Source organism: Channa argus, chromosome 1, assembly GCF_033026475.1.
Source record: "Channa argus isolate prfri chromosome 1, Channa argus male v1.0, whole genome shotgun sequence".
In the NCBI taxonomy this organism is placed as follows: domain Eukaryota; kingdom Metazoa; phylum Chordata; class Actinopteri; order Anabantiformes; family Channidae; genus Channa; species Channa argus.
In genome coordinates, this window is record NC_090197.1 from 14,425,099 (window position 1) to 14,445,384 (window position 20,286).

At 37.7% G+C, this 20,286-nt stretch overlaps 2 protein-coding genes across 10 annotated transcripts in view; one reads left to right on the forward strand and one right to left on the reverse strand.

Moving 5' to 3' along the window:
• The first annotated feature begins 606 nt into the window (after nucleotides 1-606).
• Nucleotides 607-2,432, forward strand: LOC137102209 (relaxin-3 receptor 1-like). Its single transcript, XM_067481465.1, has one exon. The coding sequence runs from the start codon at nucleotides 730-732 to the stop codon at nucleotides 1,924-1,926; it is 1,197 nt and encodes a 398-aa protein (XP_067337566.1). The 5' UTR covers nucleotides 607-729; the 3' UTR covers nucleotides 1,927-2,432.
• Nucleotides 2,433-5,972: 3,540 nt separating this feature from the next.
• The window catches only part of LOC137124687 (ras/Rap GTPase-activating protein SynGAP-like), a 36,286-nt gene continuing 21,972 nt past the window's right edge, over nucleotides 5,973-20,286 (reverse strand). For 6 of the 9 annotated variants that reach the window (XM_067499781.1, XM_067499826.1, XM_067499804.1 and 3 more), the window contains 7 exons: nucleotides 18,905-19,109; nucleotides 17,706-18,278; nucleotides 14,409-14,960; nucleotides 14,120-14,281; nucleotides 13,116-13,327; nucleotides 11,787-11,859; nucleotides 5,973-9,603 (listed from right to left, as the gene is read on the reverse strand). In XM_067499781.1, coding sequence (XP_067355882.1) covers nucleotides 9,565-9,603; nucleotides 11,787-11,859; nucleotides 13,116-13,327; nucleotides 14,120-14,281; nucleotides 14,409-14,960; nucleotides 17,706-18,278; nucleotides 18,905-19,109 — 1,816 coding nt within the window. In that variant the 3' untranslated portion in view covers nucleotides 5,973-9,564. The remainder of the gene's footprint in view (nucleotides 9,604-11,786; nucleotides 11,860-13,115; nucleotides 13,328-14,119; nucleotides 14,282-14,408; nucleotides 14,961-17,705; nucleotides 18,279-18,904; nucleotides 19,110-20,286) is intronic. The other 3 variants (XM_067499823.1, XM_067499825.1, XM_067499814.1) reach the window with 2 other exon arrangements.

Sequence of the window (20,286 nt, forward strand, 5' to 3'; positions counted from 1 at the left end):
GATAGATAGATAGATAGATAGATAGATAGATGGATAGATAGAGATATATCTATATGAAAAAAGACACATGTATCTTGCTATGCATGCTCAAATATACCTTGGTTTCATCAGACTGTGATAGGGTAAACTCTATACATATTTGGTAGTTTTTATTATATTTCTTGAAATGTAATTTTTAATTGATTTAAAAGAAATCGAATCAACAATATATTAATTGTTGTACAGTATAGAGCCTGTTTTGCTAATTGAGGCAAGTAAAGTAAACATTTGTAATGTTCTGTACAGTACTTTGTATTCTATCACCCTCGTTTGTTGTTATGTGGATAGTGTACTCACATTTCTGAATGATAAAAGGTGACTGTGAGATTCTTGACAAGCTTATCTACTTCATAGGGTGAAATTAGTTTAATCACTTTATATGCTTATACATTTCCTCCCAGAGAAGTTTGATTCTTTGAAATATAAATTGGATTAACGAAGTCTGTGGGTAGCACTTTAGTGTAATTTGTTTATCTGACAAGGCTAATCTACTTATTTACCCATAAACTGTTGCACCTATTATGTAATAATAATTTCATCTGTCATTGCAGGGATAGATGACTGTCAGCTAATAAACAAAAAACCAGTACTTACATTTTTAATTCATTAGTGACAAGGAGGACAAGCAGAAACATAAATAGCAGCTGGACAAGCTCAACCCTCAACAGGACTTCCCTTCAGGTAGCTAAAATGTCAAACATTGACTTCAAGAGACTGGAGTTCATCCTCAACATGCTAAATGGTTGTGGTGCAGGCCCATCCTGTAATACCTCCCTGAATTTTCACAACAAGACCCTTTACAGTGGACTGGAGGTTGATGAAGGCTGGCTGAGAGTAGTGGTCTCTGTTGTCTACTTTGTGGTGTCTACTGCAGGAGTGTTGGGGAACCTATTAGTGATGTTCCTGCTTTTTTCTACTCGCACCATCACCAAAGGCACCATCAATTTCTTTGTGTTCAACTTAGCCTTGGCTCACCTGCTCTTTTCCCTGGCCTTGCCATTTTGGGCTGTGGACATTGCGTTGGACTACAGCTGGCCTTTTGGTTTGGCCACATGCAAGGCTGTGTCCTTACTCACTGGGCTGAATGTCTTTGCTAGCTGCTTTTTCCTAACAGCCATGAGTGTGACCCGCTACTGCTATATTGCAACTGCGCTCAAACCCAGTGAGCCCTTGTGCGGCAGACCGTGCACTTCTTTGGTCGCCACAGCTTTTATCTGGGCTGGTGCACTTGTAGCAGCAGCACCCCGAGGTGTGTTTGCAGACCTGAGGCTCGTGGGCAGTGGCAATGACACAGCATGCCTGCTCCGCTTCCCAGATGGTACAGCCTGGCTGGGAATAAATCAGCTGCTGCGAGTAGTGCTGGGATTTTTGCTGCCCTACGCCATCATCATCCTGTCCTACCTGCTCCTGCTGCGCTTTCTGTGCCGTCACACGCTGAAAGGCAGAAACTCTCGGGCAAAGGCTGACATTTCAAAGTCTGTGGCAGTGGTGGTAATTTCATTCTGCGCCTGCTGGTTCCCGTACAATGTCCTCACCTTTTGGGGTGTCCTGATCCACCTTGACATTGTTGACTTCAGCGTCTCGTTTTTCTTGGCTCAAACGTACTTTTTCCCTCTGGCTAACTGCTTGGCTTTCACCAGCAGCTGCTTCAACCCTGTCATCTACTGCCTGGTTAGAAAAGAATACCGTGTGGCTCTCCACAATGTGCTCTTCAAATTGAGCCTGGCTATAATGTCCAAGATGCCCTATGGCATTAAATCTGAGGAGGGAACAGCGCAAGATGTGCAACTGGCCATTCCTCTCAACAATATGCACAGCCAAACAAGCCATACTGACACAAGGAATTATGCACCACAGTCAACACTTCCAACAGAAGTTTCCACATAGTAAAAGTACACAGTGATATTTACACCTGTACTAGCAATGATGTCTTATTTTTTGAGGTTTCATTGTGCGCTTAAGAAAGATCAGTGTTTTCCACTGGTCGGCCACAGCATTAGGACTTGGTGGTCTTAATGTTTTGTTGGATAGGGGTCAGCATGAGAAAATGTAATGCTGGCCCCTGTTCACCTTCACGATCTATTCAGCTGACTTGTGTATATTGCAGATGTGTTACAAAGAGCTTTTGTGAGCCTTCTGTTTCACAATGTATCTATCGGACTTGGCTCTTTGACCATTTTAACCCCTTTCAATGGTCACTAATTTATTACAAATAGAACTTTAAGGATCCTATTAACTCTGCATGACTGCATTATTCTACTTTCTTTTCCTTGGTATTGTTAGAATTATTAACATTTAATAAAATACAGTCACGGAAAACCTTTTGTGTATAAATGTACTACAGTAGTTCTGGAACAGTTAATATTGCTGCATTGTAGATCTGAATTGTGGTTGTCTTGGTTTTAGATCATTCAAGTGTTTAAAAAAAACTTTTGTTCCTTGTTTGAATTGAAACAAATAAAATTGTCCTTAACGTGCACTTTCTAATTTTCCTCCTTCTCCCCCCGGGGATTGTTTGATTGAAATCACTGGGTGTTTGTACTTGTGTTCTTTGGGCAGCAAATTTTTAAATATGTAGATTTGAATGTGTGATTTAAAGTTTAAAGTAATAAGGCGGAGAAGAATATTGTTAAAGATGTGCTGTGTTTAATGTGGTTTAATAGGTAATAATGTGGCTATCAAAACTAAATGATGTGTCAGATCATGTTGCCACTTCAAGAACAACAGTGAAGCTGAGTTGGACATGTGGTGGAGAGCGTAATGCTGGGGCATCGGAATGTTTTTTTTCAAGTCCTGAAAGCATAAATATCCCTTAAACACATCTTGTGAATATCAGTGTAGTTTGAAATGCAAACGCTAATGTCAATTTCTAAGCTGTTGATGCCACACCTTGAAGTTTGAACAGGTTGTCTGACATTAAAAGCCTTTATTTGAGCCCAAAGGCAAAATTGCTATAAGAATCCAAATCTCTACATAAATGTTACATTTATGTTACATTTTGTCAGTCTGCACAGTCAGAAATGTGTCATTTAACATAAAAATGATAAGATACTGAATGACTGATGTTATTGAAAAATCTCCTTGTAGTCTCAGTACTCCACAAGATGGTGGTGTTGATTAATTGTTTGGACTGAGTTCGATCTGAAGTGATCTACAAACTCTAACATGGATGCACATTGTGTAAGTTTGGGTGCTTTTCAGATTAAAGAAGATTTTTTTTTCTGTAAACACAGTGACCTTTTCTGACTAGGGGAGAGAATAGGTGGGACATTGTTGTTTGTAGTTAGATGAGAAGATTAACACCATTTGCTTTTAAGTCAGTTTAAGGTACTACCAGCAACCACTTAGAGTACTTTAAAGACTGGGAAATACATGTATTTACAGGAATGCTGAAGTGTTCCTTTATATTCCCTCTAAAGCCATCATTTAAATGTTGGAGATAGGCTATTCAAATTTTGTGTAGAACAAGAAATAGGGAGAAGAAGAGAAATCAAGAAACAACAAGCTGTTCAGCGTATTTCAAAAATGTTAAATATTTTCAGGATGGATTGTGTAAGAAAAATCTTACAGAACACCGAATGTATAGCAGGCAAACTGCACTGCAGAGCTATAACAGTTGACTAATATACGTAAGCATGACTCATTGCGGAGTGTGACAGTGACTGAGAAGAACCTGAGCAAGCAGTGAAACTGATTCACCTTCATTTTCTTGCCGAAGACAGTTTGCCAAGCGGGTGTCTGTCTGTCAGCAGTCCTCTGGCATCATGTATGTTTCTGGTGGAGAGCAGCAGGCAGCGAGTGCTAGGCCAGGTTTGGTTGAGCAGCACAAGAGGTTAGACTATGACAGTTGTGACACATTAGAGCTAGGAGTTGATGATGGTTAGTGTTTTATTAGATTAGATTTTAAATATTTCATGTAGTCATTAGTTGGAAAGGAAGGTGGAGCTGAAGCGTGTCACAGAAGTTGATAAATATCAGCGTGCTGTATCCTGCACATAGGGAATATAATGACTATGTTATTAGTGATGTTTATTGTATATTAATATGTAAGGATAAACTAGGACATCAAAAGTCCACTGTTATGTGACATACTTAGTGTGAGGCTGCTGAAACAGCTTTGATGGCTTGTGGCCACTGGATGTCACTGTATGTTATGAATAAGACAAATCAAAGATTTAGTAATAGAAGATGTTTCCTCCACTTAAACTATTCATAGAAGATTGGACAATTCTGCATTGGAGTATGTAAGAAGATAACTGTCTAAACACATACACCTGACAGAGACCTGTATAGACTGAAAAAATCTTGCAAATTATTATTTTTTAAAACATAAATCTATTTGAAATCTACATATCGGCAACGGCCACTTGTCATCCCGGATGTGCCTGACTGTATGGATTATTATTTATGATAGTATTTTCAAACTTTATTCACTTATTTTATTAAGTTTGTTTTTTGGGTCACTCTGACTCTATCATGTTCACTGTTACCAAAATGTGTCAATAAAGACATAAATTGGTGATGTTTTGCCAGTTGGGGCAGCAGAACATGTTAAAAACACATCTGGTGTTTATTCTTCTGATATAGTGAACGTGTTATTAAACAGCCTATGTTTACTTGTCAGCTAATATGTTCTTTTAGAATAATGTTCTGGTTATTTGATGAATGGAAGTCAAATCATCCACAAATGTCTTGTCTCCAACATCTCCACAAAGAAATATCTGGATTTTTTGTGTGTTACGTTTTCAGCTACGTTCAGCAGCTAGCTGCTAAATGTGTTTGTTTGACATTTAGTGTTGAGAGGATTCCGTACAGAAAATTTGTTTGAACTTTTCATTTATGAGAGCTGACTGGTGCAGATGAGAGCATCAAGAGTAAAGCACAACCGTAAAGCTGATTAGCTAGAGAGCGAGAGCTTAAAGACATAAAAAATTACCCTTGGAGCTGAGGGAAAGTATAGAATTGGGTAACAATCCTGGGTGGGTTTCTCACTGTAAGCAGTTATTTTTGGATCACTCATGGTAAATATATTAATCATTAAAATATCTGTTACTGCATATTTATTGTTTAAGTCCTCTTGCAGATTACCTTCTTATGGAATCTTTGAGATTCTTCTTAAAACATTTAGGCCTTTCTAACAAATAATATCAAGATCCTATATACATTACGTGTTTAGGAAAATCCAAACAACATTTTACTATCATGTAAATATGAGCCTATATAACTTTCCCCTTAAAATAAAAGATCTTCCATTAGGTATTTATTAATTTATTTAAATCATTCAGAAAATTCACCTGAAAAATGAATACATTCCCTTTGTTCAAACAAAACAAATCATAACAATCAAGTATACTTACACTAATAATAATAATTACAAGCGCAATCATACCTACACTAAATGCCATAATAAATAAAACTATCAACATTAAACATCCACCATACAACATCAGGGGACTGGAGGGTATGGCTTATTCATGGGGCATGGCTTATTTCAAAAGAAATGTCAAGTAAATTAAGGTTTTACATCCAGTAGGCCTAATTCAAGTCAGAAATCCCACCAACTAGATATTTGTGACACAGTAGATCAATTGTGCAGAATAATAGCTGCCACGAAAATGTGTTGTTCCGTTCCAAAATGCTATACATCTACTTTAGAAACATAAATATAATATTTTAATTAATGTTAAATATCTTTCTCAAAATATACAAGATATATTAATTCATCTATTAGGTCCTGCTTTAGCTGCAGCAAAGCGGCAGTAATTCTTGCCCCTCGTGTCAACAAAGACTCAAACATCCTTCTAAAATGACGATTCTGTAAACATAAAGCACTTTTAAATGTTACTTTCGGTTTAATTACAGTGGCCCACTTGTCACATTTTTGACTTGGACCAAGTAACTTTCCCTTCGTATCAAATAATAAAGACAAGGTATAAATTTAACTATTTATATGGAGGTGAACAAACCAAAAAAAAAGCATTTCCTTTCCACACACCCCCTCATTTTATCTTCTTCAATTGTGTTTCATCCTAATGTTCAGTTGCCAAAGATTGTGTTTGAACATTTTGTGCATTTGGCATTAAAGATTGTAAATGACGTTTCTGTGTTCGTTCTAACACCTGAGAGTCTCACAAAAACATGGAACACAATCAATCTCATCCCATAATTAAAACATTTGTGTGAATGTAACACATAAATACAATAGTACAAACTTTAGAAATGGCCCTGTGATGGCAAAAGTTGTTTATAGAATAGCATTCATTAAAATAGCAATGAACAAGCAAACCAAGAATGAAACCTGACTCTGCTTGTGGACAAAACTGTAACTTTTTGTTAAGCTTGACCCTTTTAATAAATACATTTTTAGCCAAATGAAAGAAAGTATCTTTTCAGGTCTGGGTAAAGCAAAATAAGGCTCCTTAATTACAATAGGGAAGGGAGATGAGGGCACGATTTCAGAGGTAGCACGCTGTGCCACTGCAGCTAATACAGAGAAAGTTTCAACAATACATGGGCATATCATATATTTATATGTACTTTAAAACATTTTTCAGTTTATGAATTGCAGCTTATTGTAAAATGAAAAGCAAAAGGTGCAATATTACATTTCAAAATACTGTATTGCACAGAGGCCAAATAAATAAATGCATGTTTCAAAGGAATATTACTTAAAACTGCAATCCATTATTTTTGAAAGCACCACTGCTATTTTGGTTAAACATAGGTGAGATATTTGAATAAATTCATCATATTATTATATCTTGAACAGAAATTTACTGTGTTGGGTAATTATTCAGCTCTTCTCGTGAATGCAGTCACACCATAGCACTCTTGTTTCTGGATTGCAGCATTAAGAGTTATAAGAATTGTTTTTACCACAAGTTCAACATGCCTGAAGGCCTACCCTTGATTTTAATACATTTTACATATAAGAATAGATATACATTAAGCTATTTTATACATCTGGTACCATAAACATATAACTTTGTATCATTGATATTTATCTTGAAAGAAAATGTCTTAAAGGCAATAGGTTAAGATAAATTATATCAACCATGAATTCTGTAATATAAATGATTCTGACTAACATACAGATTTAACCAACACACTGCTTATTAATTCATCACCTGACTACAAAAAAGGACATTTAATATACAAAGTTTACAAGATTTGTTTGTATTGGTATGGTTATTTAGGGCCTAGTGGCACAGACTGTAAGGCAGTCAAATCCGATGCACATTTACTTAACATCCCTGTTTTGAACCTCTTTATTGTTTTCTCTGTTGTTTTCATTGTCTCTTCTCTTTTTGTTTGTCTGTGACTTTTGACCATTTCTCTCTGTACTGTAATGTTTTATAATGTAAAAGGCGGAATGCCATCCTCTCTAGGAAAGACAAAACAGAAGTATTCAGCAATTTGGATAAAAAAAAAAGATGTTTCAATAAGAAAGCCATATTCAAAAGTTTTTTTTTTCTTTGTACATTAGAATAATATGACAGCAAACTCACTTATTTGTCCTCGCATTTAAAAAGCACATGCAAAAATGCACATCTATGCTTCAGAAACATTAAACACAACAGATGAGTAATTCACTACTTGCTATAATATGAATTGTTTCCAGTTGCACATTATGTTTACAATCATACCGTAGTAATTAAAACTGAATTTATATAGCATTAATCAAAGCAGTGTTACAAAGTGCTGCACAACAAAAATAACAAAAAGCGTAAAAGGATAAAGAAATGAAAATGTCAGACATGAAGGGCTAAGATTTAGGCCTTAATTTCTCAGGTTGGCTCATTATGTTTGAGGTTTGGGAAGTTTTTATACTGACTTCAGACCAACTCTGCAGCTGTACTTACATCTGAGAGACAATTAAGTCAGTTTTTATTATTAGTTAATCTGTCAATTGTTCTCTAAATTAATGGTTCAGCCAGATACAGTGGAAATACACCCAGCAGGAAAAACAAAATTGAGAAGCTAAATAATTTAAAAAAAGATTGTTTTATTTTCTACATTTTACTTTTTCAGTTAACTAATTGTTGTAAAGACATGATGTTAAACAGTGTAAATTTGAGGTGCTGCAGTGACCTGGGAGCTTATAAAAGATATCCTGACTTTTAGACCCAATTTACATCTGGACCACATGACCACACTGTCTTTCTGCCATCTCCTAGCAGCTTAAGCACCCCAGAAAAAGGTTCAAGTAGTATCCGCAGTAGCTAGCACTTTATTGTTATACAGTTCACTGACCGGTTTCATCCTCTTTTGTAACACTGGACAGTGTAACATCACCTACTGTACTATGGGCTGGAATATTCTCTGCACTAATATATCAGTGTTTGTCGTTACCTCGGAGCGCTTTGCTGGAAAAAAGGTGTTTTTCTGTGTTTTCTAATTTTTCACAGCAGACTTCAAGGGCTGTAGTGAGATATTCTTCCTTTTACTTTCATGACATTTTTGTAAAAACACCTCCATACAAAGAAAACAGGCAACCTTAGATGGAGGCATCCATTAATCTTATGATCAAATCGACAAAGGCATACATCCATGGGCTCCAACACAGCTGTAGCAGAAGACCTCGATATCTCATTTCCCTTTAAACTCTGTTTAGTAACATTTTCACATTTATACTTTACCTTGTATGTGAAGCACTTTGTATCAATGTTTTGAAATGTACTTTATTATAATTATCATCATCACTACTATTTATTTTTTTTTACAAAGTGAAGAAAACAGAATATTTTGTAAAATATTTCTATTGTTAAAAACGTTTAGTAGCTTTAGGAAATACTTCTATACACTGAAAGACTGCTTCTCTGAATTTACACTGCTTGCTGAAGAAAAATCAAACCGAGGGTCTAACAGAAGATTGTAACAGCAGTTTAAAGCAGTTATGATTGATAGATTGATTATATGGGATGGCTGTACTGTAGAGGATGCAAAATAACTGCCATTTTTTTTAGTGAAACATCTTTGCCATTTCAAAATAAGCAAATAGTTACACAGGCCTTGGGCACCTGCATCTGAGGATCATAGATGGCAAATGATTGCTGCTTAAGACACGAGTCACCACTGGGGGAAGTTGTGCTTGTAAAAGCCTTTTGTATAATTTGTCTGCAGTCATTAAAGCGAGTTTGCTGCTTGTAGCAGGGAAAATCATGAATCCAGCTTCATCCTCAGTGTTATACTCATCTCTTCTGACTTCTGATTAAATAAAGAAACTCATTAGGTTCAGTATTGCCATTGTTGGGACACTGGCTTATATTTCAGTCAACATGTGCAGAAGATTCACTGCACACATTGGTCCTCAAACTAAGTTGATTGTCAAGTTCTGGTACAGGCAAAGATGGAACATGTGCAAAGTTTTTTTGTTTTTTTTTTAAGAACATTGTGAGAAGAAGCCTCCAGTAATCCTGGTGGATCCACTGTAGAGAGTCGTCTTCTTTGTGGGGTTTTTGTAGTGGGTCTGTCTTCTTACACACGAGTGACCATCATGAACTCTGGTCACCTTGGAACTGGTAGTCAGGATCCTGGGAGCCCACCATAGACCTGGCTGAAAGACTGAAGGGAGAGTAAACGTGAAATTACGTCTTCTTTTATAGCTTTAAATTGGTCGTACATTTAAAGGAACAATTCTACCTTTTGGGTTATACTGTATGTGGATACTTGCTAAGAGCTAGAAGGGTAGATCTGTGGTACATATGTGGCTTGATTCAGAAGGCAGTTAGCTTAGCATAAAGGCTGGAAACCGGAGTAAACTGCTAGTTCTGTTAGGATCTCAACTGGCTGAAACTATATGAAAGCAAATGTGTAAAAACAGTTTGCTTTTTAGGGAGGCGTTTTGGCTTAATTTCTGTGGCAGGAGGGAAGAGTCGGATTTTATTACTTTAGGACAGGGCCAGGCTAGATGTTTTATCCTATGTACAATTTTCATGCTAAGCCAACTGTCTGGATCATGACATTTAGAGTAAATACCTGAGAGTAGCATCAATCTTCTCATTTAACTGCATGGCATGAAAGCATTTCTCAAAATACTGACCTGTTCAGTTAAATCCTAAATATCTGGAACAGGCCTGTTCATGGTCACACACAGTAATTTACAGGTCTCTCCCAGTGTGAAGGAATAGCATATCTTAACACTTTGTACATTCTTTTATTGAGAGGTGAGACGTGACAAATATTTCATGATACTTGGAACAGAAATTTGAACTTGTCGTCAGTACTTACTTTTCTGATTTATTTTTACTCAGTACATTTTAACACATTTGTAATTTCTATACACTTAGAATTTTACTTTAGCTTCAATGCATTTGAAGGAATTATTAGATTTTATTTATTTATACGTTTTTTTTCCCCCTTTCTCGTTCCTCATTGTGCAGTTGCTATCCACGTGAACAGTCGATATTGATTTTATACTGATTTGCAACTACAGTTTGGTTCAAGTTTGCATAACCTTATTTTTCTAAAATAATTAATTTTTAATTAATTAATCAAAGGGGATGCAAACTTTTGCTACAGAATTTATTTTATTAAACGTTTTGAATACACTTAGTAATAAAAGAATATTTGTACTAGCTAAAAGTTAAACATAATAATCCTATTATGTTTATGTTTAAGTTTGTGTCTTCTTACACTGGAATGCAATGTCACAGCATGTAAACTTAACCTATTACAATGTTTATTCAGCTAGCACTAATATTGCTTTCAGACAATGTACTTTTTTACATTTAGTTGAGTAAGAGATTGGAATCGTTACTTTAACAGGGTTTTACAGAAATATCTGTACTTCTACTTAATTATGTGTGTACGTTTACCGCCTTTGCTTTCAATAGGGCTCTGAGCACTGCAGCATTCAATTATTTGAGCAACAGTGCCTGTCTTTGACTTGAGCCAAAAAGGACGGCTGGGAAACCAACATAAAAATCCTTTACTAGAGCTCGGGCATCAGTCCTCATCAAACACGTGCGTGTTTGTAAAATCCGGTGTAAAACTACTACGATCTGGGTACAGACCCAGTTGAGACACATTCTGATGCAGAGTGTGAGCTTTCAAGAGCTAATTTTGTCCATTTGCTCACGATGAAAGAAGGTGGCAATGTATTTAAAGGGTAGAAAATGTATCTTCTGAGTTATACTGGCACGCACACACACACACACACACACACACACACACACACACACACACACACACACACACACACACACCTACACACACACACACCTACACACACACACACACACACACACACACACACACACACACACACACACACACACACACACCTACACACACGCGTCACAATTCAGCCCACATGGTGCATTCACAAAGCTGAGCCCTGAAGAATTACTCTGTGATGCTGCTGGTGAGACAAGGTTTTTTCAAGGTTTTTCTAATGATGAATGTGATCTGTGATATACAAATCTTTCTGCGTTAAATAATTTTTAGTTTCAGTGTTAAAGACTTGATATTCCTTCACTCTAAAATTAACCCCTGCACAAGCTCCATCCAGCTCTTCACATTTAGGATCAGCAATGTTTTCCACGCATATGCAGGAAAATGGTGAAATGTTGCTCCACATAAATGTACTTTTAAAGAGATGGGGATAGGTGAAGCGTATGACAGCTGCAAACTTTGCCCCTGCACTAGCTTTGGCAAATGTTCTGGATATGATGCAAGAATGATGTTTTAGGACATGACTGGTTTAGCGAATAGGGATGATAAAAGATGTAGACACAGGCACAAACCTGGTCTGTGAGGATTCGAGGCTTAATATCAGGAATGGCACCCCCTCTCAGCTCATCTTCCACAGCCATGAGTCTGACAACAGGGAAATAGAAGCAAACATACCGGTTGACAAAAATGGAATTACAAAGCCGGTGTTCTTAAAATTTACTGTAGGATTATGTGGCCATATGATGATATTAAGGTCTTGACATGTTTCTGGGTAAATTCAGGTCTCCTCAGTTTCCTCAAGCTGAATCTGAGCTGCCTTCAGAATAGTCCAGACAGGTCAAATTCAGTTGTTCAAATACCAAATGTGTGAAATGAGTGTGTACAGGAAAGCAAAGTGTGCATCATTCTGCTGTGTTGTTAAAAAAAATGTCACTGTGGCAACAAGCCTTTTATTCAGTGGGAGTCATATTTTTATACCCTGAAATATTTCCTTCAAGACTGGATCAGATTAAGCTCTAATGAATTTACTTCACCTCATAATACGTTTCATGATGTTGTAATATTTGAATTGCATACATTTAAAGGAATAGTTCCACCTTTTTGGAAATTTTCTTTTTTGTTCTCTTAGTATTAGATGAGAAGATTGATAATTGGGCATTTACATTAATTTAACCTAGCAATGAGAATCTGAGCACTATGGACACTTTGTATATTTGTGTTTTTATAGGAGATTATTTTCCTGCTGTTCCTGCTTCCAGACTTTATGGTACGCTATGGTAATTAGCTCCTGGCTTGAGCATAGGTGAGACTGATATACAGAGCATCTTCTCTTTTAACTCCTATCAAGCAAACAAAACTATGCATTCTGCTCAAAATGTTAAACTGGTTATTGAAATTGGGTCCATATGACATTATGCAATTTGTATCTTAGTGGAAAACTCTTCTTAATTTGTGGGGAATATCTAAGCAATACAGCTTGTTTTCCTTCACATAGCCACTCATCTGAGAAATTAAACAAACGACCAAATTTCTAAAGCTGGTCACCACTTTTACCCCCAGTTTGCATGAATCTTTGTACCCGTGTGGAATTACTGTTCAGTATTGTTTTTATAACAACTTTGTGAAGCAGCATTAAATATGGTTATAAGATATAACTGTGTCTATTGTAAAACTACTATTTGTTTAATTACACCTAACTGTAAAACTGTGTGTAATGAAATGTATTAATAAAAATATCAAAATATATAGTGCATTAAGTTTTATTGAAATATTTGTTAAATATGCATATTTGTTAAATTTGCAGAAACTTGTGTGACTACTTTAATGCAATAGGGAAAAGTCATACAGTAACGGGCACAGCTACATTCAACCAGCTTTAGTTCAACCTGAACACTCCTCACCTGCTGATGATGCCTTTAATTTGAGAGTCCTTCTCCATTTGCTGCTGCTTTAGGCGGCGCTCACTGTCCTCCAGGCGACTCTGATACTGCTGTAGGATCTTATTTGTCTGCTGTTCCTGCGACATAAGTCTCTGCTCATATTCTTCCAGCTTGCGATGAGACATCTTCAGTCGTTCTTTCAAGGAGTGTATTTCATCTTCGTACTCTCTTACCTGAAAGATGAATGAAATGACTTCAGGTTATTATGTGATATTCCTGCGTGACTCCTAGAGTGTAGGGTATTTCAGTGCAATAAGCACAATGATTATAATACAGGCAAGAGCATGGGAGTTATTAATCATAGAAAATGCAATAAGGGGCACAATCCTTCTTAAACTTCTTAAAGCTCTAATATAAAACTGCATTATGGCAGAATTAGAAACTGTGCTGGTATGTGCAACTATCAGTTGAGTGTTTTAAGTGTGGCAGGCCTAAATTATCTTTCTTCTTAAACTGGAATGAATATAATATGAAGACTAAATTATTGGACACTATCAATTACATGCAGCTGGATGTTTGCAGTAATGCATCATCAGATAGGAAGGTTTATTCAAACGTCATGTGTAAAGTATGTATTTGCTAATGTGTATTAATTTCATGGCTGACATACTATTAATTAATAAGGAAAATATAAAACCAGCATTCAAGCACAAAACTAAACCAATCCAATAATTTGAGTCAGGAATCAGATATACGCAGAATTTCCATGATTCCGCTTGTTACTTTAAAACTACAGTTTGTTTCTCAGCTTTCACTTTGAATAACATATTTTGGAGAAAGCACAAAAACATGTACACGCACACACGTCCACTGAGTAAAATATTTTTACCTCAGACTTTTCTGACTCACATATTTCAAACCAGGTTAGCAAAAATAGTATTGTACTTTTAAAACCAATTGTTAACTGAAGCAAGTCAGTGTACTGTACAAAGAGGTGGGGGGAAAAAAAAAATTCATGTGCTCACCCTCTCAAGTCGTGACTCATCCATGCTCTTGGAGTACTCTTTCAGCTGACCTTCACGGTCTGGCCGCAGGCTCTCGATGTCAGCAGAGAGATGTGGCATGTTGGAAACCCAGGCAACTGTCCGCTCATTGAGGGCTGGGGTGTTCAAGGTCGACCCTGAACCCTGGAACAACAGCAACAATGACAACCCAGCTGATTCTATGAAGAAATGCTCAGTTTGCATCTGTTACTATTGAGTTGTTTCGATGCAGTTTTGTAAAGTCTCATGTGAGATGTAAAATGAGCCTGACCTGTTTATTGACAACTGGCTTGAGCAAATGTTGCTGTGGAGGCTGCAGTTGTGACTGAGGCTTTTTGGTGCTTTTTGTTGGTGTATCCGTTGATTCTTCTGCAGCAGCTGATGGGGCCTGGTTCTCTTTGGCAGAGCTCGTCTGGTAAGGGAGCCCGGGAGCCGGACTGTCTGTCAGCTGTGTCTCCTGTTGTTGCTGTTGCTGCTGCTGCTGCTGTTGCTGCTGCTGCTGTTGCTGCTGCTGTTGCTGCTGCTGCTGCTGCTGCTGCTGCTGCTGTTGTTGCTGCTGAGTTTGGCGCGATTTCGGATGACTGCCGCTGAAGTTTGTGTCCGAAGAGTCGAGGAGGAGGTTCCTGCTCTGTGGGCGAACCTTCGGAGGCGTGGCAGTAGCGGGAGTGTTAATAGACCTCTGAGACTTGAGGTGTGGCGGAGCCATGGATGTCTGACGCATTGGATGAACTGTAGTGGGAGGTGTGGCCAAAGAGGCAGGGGTGCCTGTTCCAGTGGTTGTCTGAGATGTGACACCCATCAGGTGCTGCTGCTGTAGAGACTCCTGAGAGGAGAGAAGAAGTGAAAATAAGGCAAACATTTACTCAAAGCCATTATATATAAAACTTACAACTTGTATATGGATTAGGGTTATGGTGTATAGTTGTTAAAAAACAGCATATCAAATAAACTTCAGTAGACTTATATCTTTTTTAATGTGAACTGAATCATATAAAAGAAGCTAAAGTAACAAAAGTTACGGTATAATAAATCGTTGGGGTAGACAGAATAATGGAGGAGTCAGTTTTATATTCTTGTTGCACTTGAAAATACGCATTTTGAAAGACAACATTGTCTTTTGTCAAAATAGTTTAGGTCCAAAACCCTATTCACAAACCAGAAGGACATTTGAAGGATTCACAAGGACAATAAAGAAACATTTTGGACAGACTATTTGAGAGAGGAGTGAAAGAAGCCATCTACTCTACATTCAAGTGGAAAAATCTCTCTCAACAAAGGTGGATGTCTAACACACAATCTACCTCCAATTGTCCATGCTGCTCCATTCATCCATTACTACAAAGTTCTGAGTCTTGATTTGGAGCCATGCACACATTTTCTGAGTTTGTTCCAGTTATGTGGAACATAAAAACTGAATACTGATGTTTTGACTCAGAGGAGAGTGACTGACTAAACGCCGAGTACCTGCAGGGTCTGGATAGTTAAAAATGTGTTTTGCAACTAAAGTATTTAGTGCTTTATAAAGCAACAGCAGAGATGGATGGATGGATGGATAATTAATTCATTGAGCACTGTCCTGATAACACCATCTTTATTACAAAACAGGAGCCTCTTGTGATGTTTGTTCCATTAAGGCCCACGCAGCAGGACAGAAATAGCTCAAGACTACATGACAGTATCATTAAACACTATAATTTTACAGAGACACGCCGTAGTAAACTTATCAGTGTTGTAAATCAGCAGCCCATGATTGCACCATCAAGTCAAAACCAAAAAGGTAATCTTAGATTTTTGTTTAATTAAAGTTGTTCCATACATTACAAGAATTCTTCTGAACTCCATTAAACAAGGGACAGATTTCATTAAAGTTTATTAGCTTTGGTTTAACATCTCGGCCCAGGAGACATAGGTCTGATCAGTAGTACGCCGTGGATTAAAGTATGTATAACATAATGACGTGTATTATCAGCAGATACCACTCTTCTTTTCTGCCCTATTGACTGACAAGCTACTTCTAACCCTGTTGAAACAAGGACACACAGTGTGATAGATGTCGAGCACCCTACACGATTCAGCAGAGGGAGAGATAAGTGCCCTTACATTACTGTTAGTTTTGCATATTCTACTGCTCAAGAGAATGACATTTATTTTAAAATACTTCCTGTTTTTTTTGTTGTTTTTTTAAGTTTAAGTTTTGTTCTACAACCTGGCGGTCGGTTTGAACATAGCCTAGCAGGATCCAATGAATACAAAGGGCGGATCTGAATTAAGTAATTCATGCAGACATTTGTGTTGCGAGCTGTCAAATTCACACTAAGAATAAATGATGAGGCTCCAAGTTTGTTTTCAGCAATTTGGCTTGGGATAAAAAACAGAAAAAACAATCCAGGTGTTTTTAACAACAGTGGGAAATGTAATTCTTGGCTGTCACTGTCCTTGTCACAACATTTGCAGATCCAGCAGTGATGATGCTGTTTTTGTATTCAATTTGACTGATTGCAAAAACAAATTAGTAGAGTTAGTCAAAAATATAATGAAAGCGGATTTGCGGTTTTCAAGTTTTCTGTTTTGTTTAAAACCAAGATCCACTTTAAAATCTGAAGATGTAACTTTTTTGAGTATTGTTATAGTCTTTATTTGACTGAAAGCATGCGCACTCAAAATTTAAAGTGTTAGTTAATCAAAACAAGCATCAGCTACTAGCTTCCAGGGATCTTTTTTTTTTTTTGTCCCTGAACAAAAGCTTAGCAATTCACCCACACATCAGCTAAAAATGCATTTGCATTCATTTGCCACATGTAGTTACAGTTAGCACCTATTAAGAACAAACAAGATGGCCTGTAAATACGTTCAGTCTATGTGCATGACATGCTCATACAGTAGATTTTAGGATTGTTGTTTAGAAGCCTGGAGTACCACCTCAGCTCAAAGCTAACAAGCTCCTATGTCCTCTGTTTAAGAATTATTAATTGTAGTTTGATCAATAACCATTTACTGTACAGTACATCTCCACACATTAAAGGAGCTTTGTCCTGTAATCAACAATAAGGGCAATTTTTAGGGATTTTAGGGTGTATTTTTTTTTTTAACTAAATATAATAAAGATCAATGGAACAAAAGCTAGTGAAATAAATAAATAAATAAAACCAATTTAGCATCTAAAATGAACAAGTGTGTGACCACTGTGAATTTATGGCTGTTAAAATTGAAGTTCTCCATCTAGTGGTGTTCTTTAATATATAGAACTTCCTCCACCTGCATATTCAGCTACAGTTTGGTGTATGTATGAATGCTATTTAATAAGCTGATGGATGTTTTGTTGATACAAATGTAGGTTTACAATCAAGTTTTAGTCATTTCTGTCTCTAAAATTACGAGCTGATGATTAGACTCTTGTATCCATCACTTTTATTAAAGCGCTTATTTTTACATTCCTAGGTATGTGATGATGGAATCATTCAAATGTGATATTTAAACAAGGAGGTGAAATGGAAAAAGAAAATATTGTTGCATAGAATTATAATTATGTGTCTTTCTGTATATGAGAGGAAAAGCAAGAGGTCCCTACCTGCACCTGCAGTGACAGCTGGTGCCAGGCGTAGTCATTGCTCTGATTCTGCCGGGTGAAATCATCACTGTAACTGTGTGAGTGGACAATGCTGGGCTGCACCAGGCTGCTCTGTGACCGCAGGGCGGACAAGTCCTCGCTGCGGGAGAAAGCACTGTTGCCAAAGGCGGGAGCATAGTCAGGGTGGCCGTTCTCAGGCTCCGGGGCAAGGAGGAGAGGAGGTGGAGGAGGCTGAGACTGAGCTGGTGAGTTCTGGGCGGCCAGATGGAATAGCGGGTTCTGGAAAGACAGGGGGAAGTGCATGGCTGCTGCTGCCTGCTGTTGCTGCTGAGAGATGGATTCCGTTGGACCCCCTATGTGGCCCATCTGGCTCAGCCTCAAACCGGAGCCCGCTGTTGGCATATGCCCTCCCATACGAAGCGGACCGCCGAGGTTCCCGAAGCTGTGGCCGAGCCCGGCGATGGAGGCTTGAGAAGAGGTGAGCATGTCTCCCACAGAGTTCAGGTTGGAAATGCTGTTCATACGGGAGTCCTGAAGGTCCATCATAGACACGCTTTTATTCACACTGTGGACCTGAGAAAAACATTTCTTACAGTTTAACTTTTAATTGGATTTTGTTGAAAATACGGCATCCCACTTTAACACTCTTCACCTCAAGTGAAGTGTTCTCATTTCCACGTAAAATGAAACCTACTCCTGCTTTTTCAAGAACTGATCTGATCATACATTTAAACTAAATGTATAGAAAAACAGATGTTTTTTGCAGCTTTAAGTTGAAATGTTTTTAGAAGTAGCATATTTACAGTTTTGTTTAACTTATTTTTATTTAATTATGCAATTATTGGCTTGTATCATTATATTTCTTAAGTATCTTGTTTGTTTTTATATTGTGTTATGTTTTCTGTAAAGCAAAAAATAGCTTGGTCAAGGGTACTATGCTAATCAACTTGCCTTGCTGTTCCTTAGCGTAGCTTTTGTTTATGAAGTAATTAATTTAAAATCAATGAACTAGCAAAAACATGACTGAAATTAGTTGTATGTAAACTTTTGAAAATTAAATAAATTGCAACCAATTCCACTTGCTCAAATATGAGGTAAAGCGGTTTTTATGACTGAATAAATTATTGAAAAAAATTATTATTGAATTAAAAATCTGCTTATAGCGTGACAATAAGCAGTTATGGGACAATTTCTTGTACCTTTGGATCAGGTTCGGTGATATCTGAGCTGCTTGTGCAGTAAGCAGGGCTGGATCGAGCCAGTGGTGGGCGGGTCACATAGAAAACTTCTCTCGAAGACCGGAGGTCTCGTTCAGCATGGCGCCTCATGTTCAGATTTGATGAGAGGGACTCTACAGCTGACATGCCAGTCGTAGGGGACGGCAGGCGAGAGATGTCTATTGAACTGTGGACATACAACAGAAATAAAAAGATCAGCTGTGGAGGGTCACCACAGCAGAACATGTTGCACACGTTGATTTGGCATTAGGCTTTACGCCAGATGCCCTTCATGTCACAACCCTCCCATTTTATCAGGGCTCGGGACCGGCACCAGGGTGGTGCGGGATTTGAACCTGCGCCCTTCTGCTTCCCAACCCAATACAATGCTCTACCACGGAGCCACCAGCATTGTTGGATTGGCTTTCTGTTGAGTATAAAACTGCTTTTCTATGGAGACAATCATATTTCTACCCACGATCTCCCTCACTCTTGTTTTGGGAAACTTTGCACTAGGTCACCAAAACCCATGTTCTGCTGTTTCATGCATTTCATTAAAAAATGTTACATGGTCAGAAAATTAAACTATACAGTAGCTTGTCAATCTTACTTTTTTACATATCAAAGCATACATAAACCCAGGGAGAAGGACACATGTCTTCATCTGTCACTCGCAGCCTGAAACCTCTGGGGTTAGAGCTGTGAGGAGTGGCGCGTGTCAGTCTGTGCATCTGTTTGAATTTCCAGAGGTTGGATCTCTGTTCCCACCTGCCGACAGCAGATTTTAGTCATTCTCATTCAGTTACAAGTTTACTGCTGCAGATTTTGGTTCCTATGAGAATTTGGTAGGAGGGACTTAATAAACATAATAGTTGCTGTTAAATCCTTTGATATTACCACTGTTTTGTTCTCTTACTTAAAAAGTTCCTATTTAAACAGTTAGGCTGTAATGACAGTGACTGTCCCCTGACAATAGCAGAGTGCTGAAGTGAATTAAACACAGAGGAAAGAGGTTTGGGTAAGACAGTCTGGGAGCAGATGGTGCGGGCAATTACTGATTGATAAAATACTTTAAAAGGCTGAAGAGGTGCATTAGTATTAGCGTTATGGGCTCTTAGAAATACAACAGTGTTATGGTTTGAGCTACTGAATTCTCACTTATTGCTCGCTCTCACTTATTGTGTCTTCTTTTTATGGGTTGACCATTAATTACAGCCATGTGAGACTGTAATTCATCTTAATGCAGAATAGATGCATATTTGCTGTCACAACCATTCACTTTTTTGATAACACCACTGCATGGATGAGTTCTCTGTCTAAAGGGACAGAATTTCCTATCACGGCTCAGAGGAGCACACTCTTTA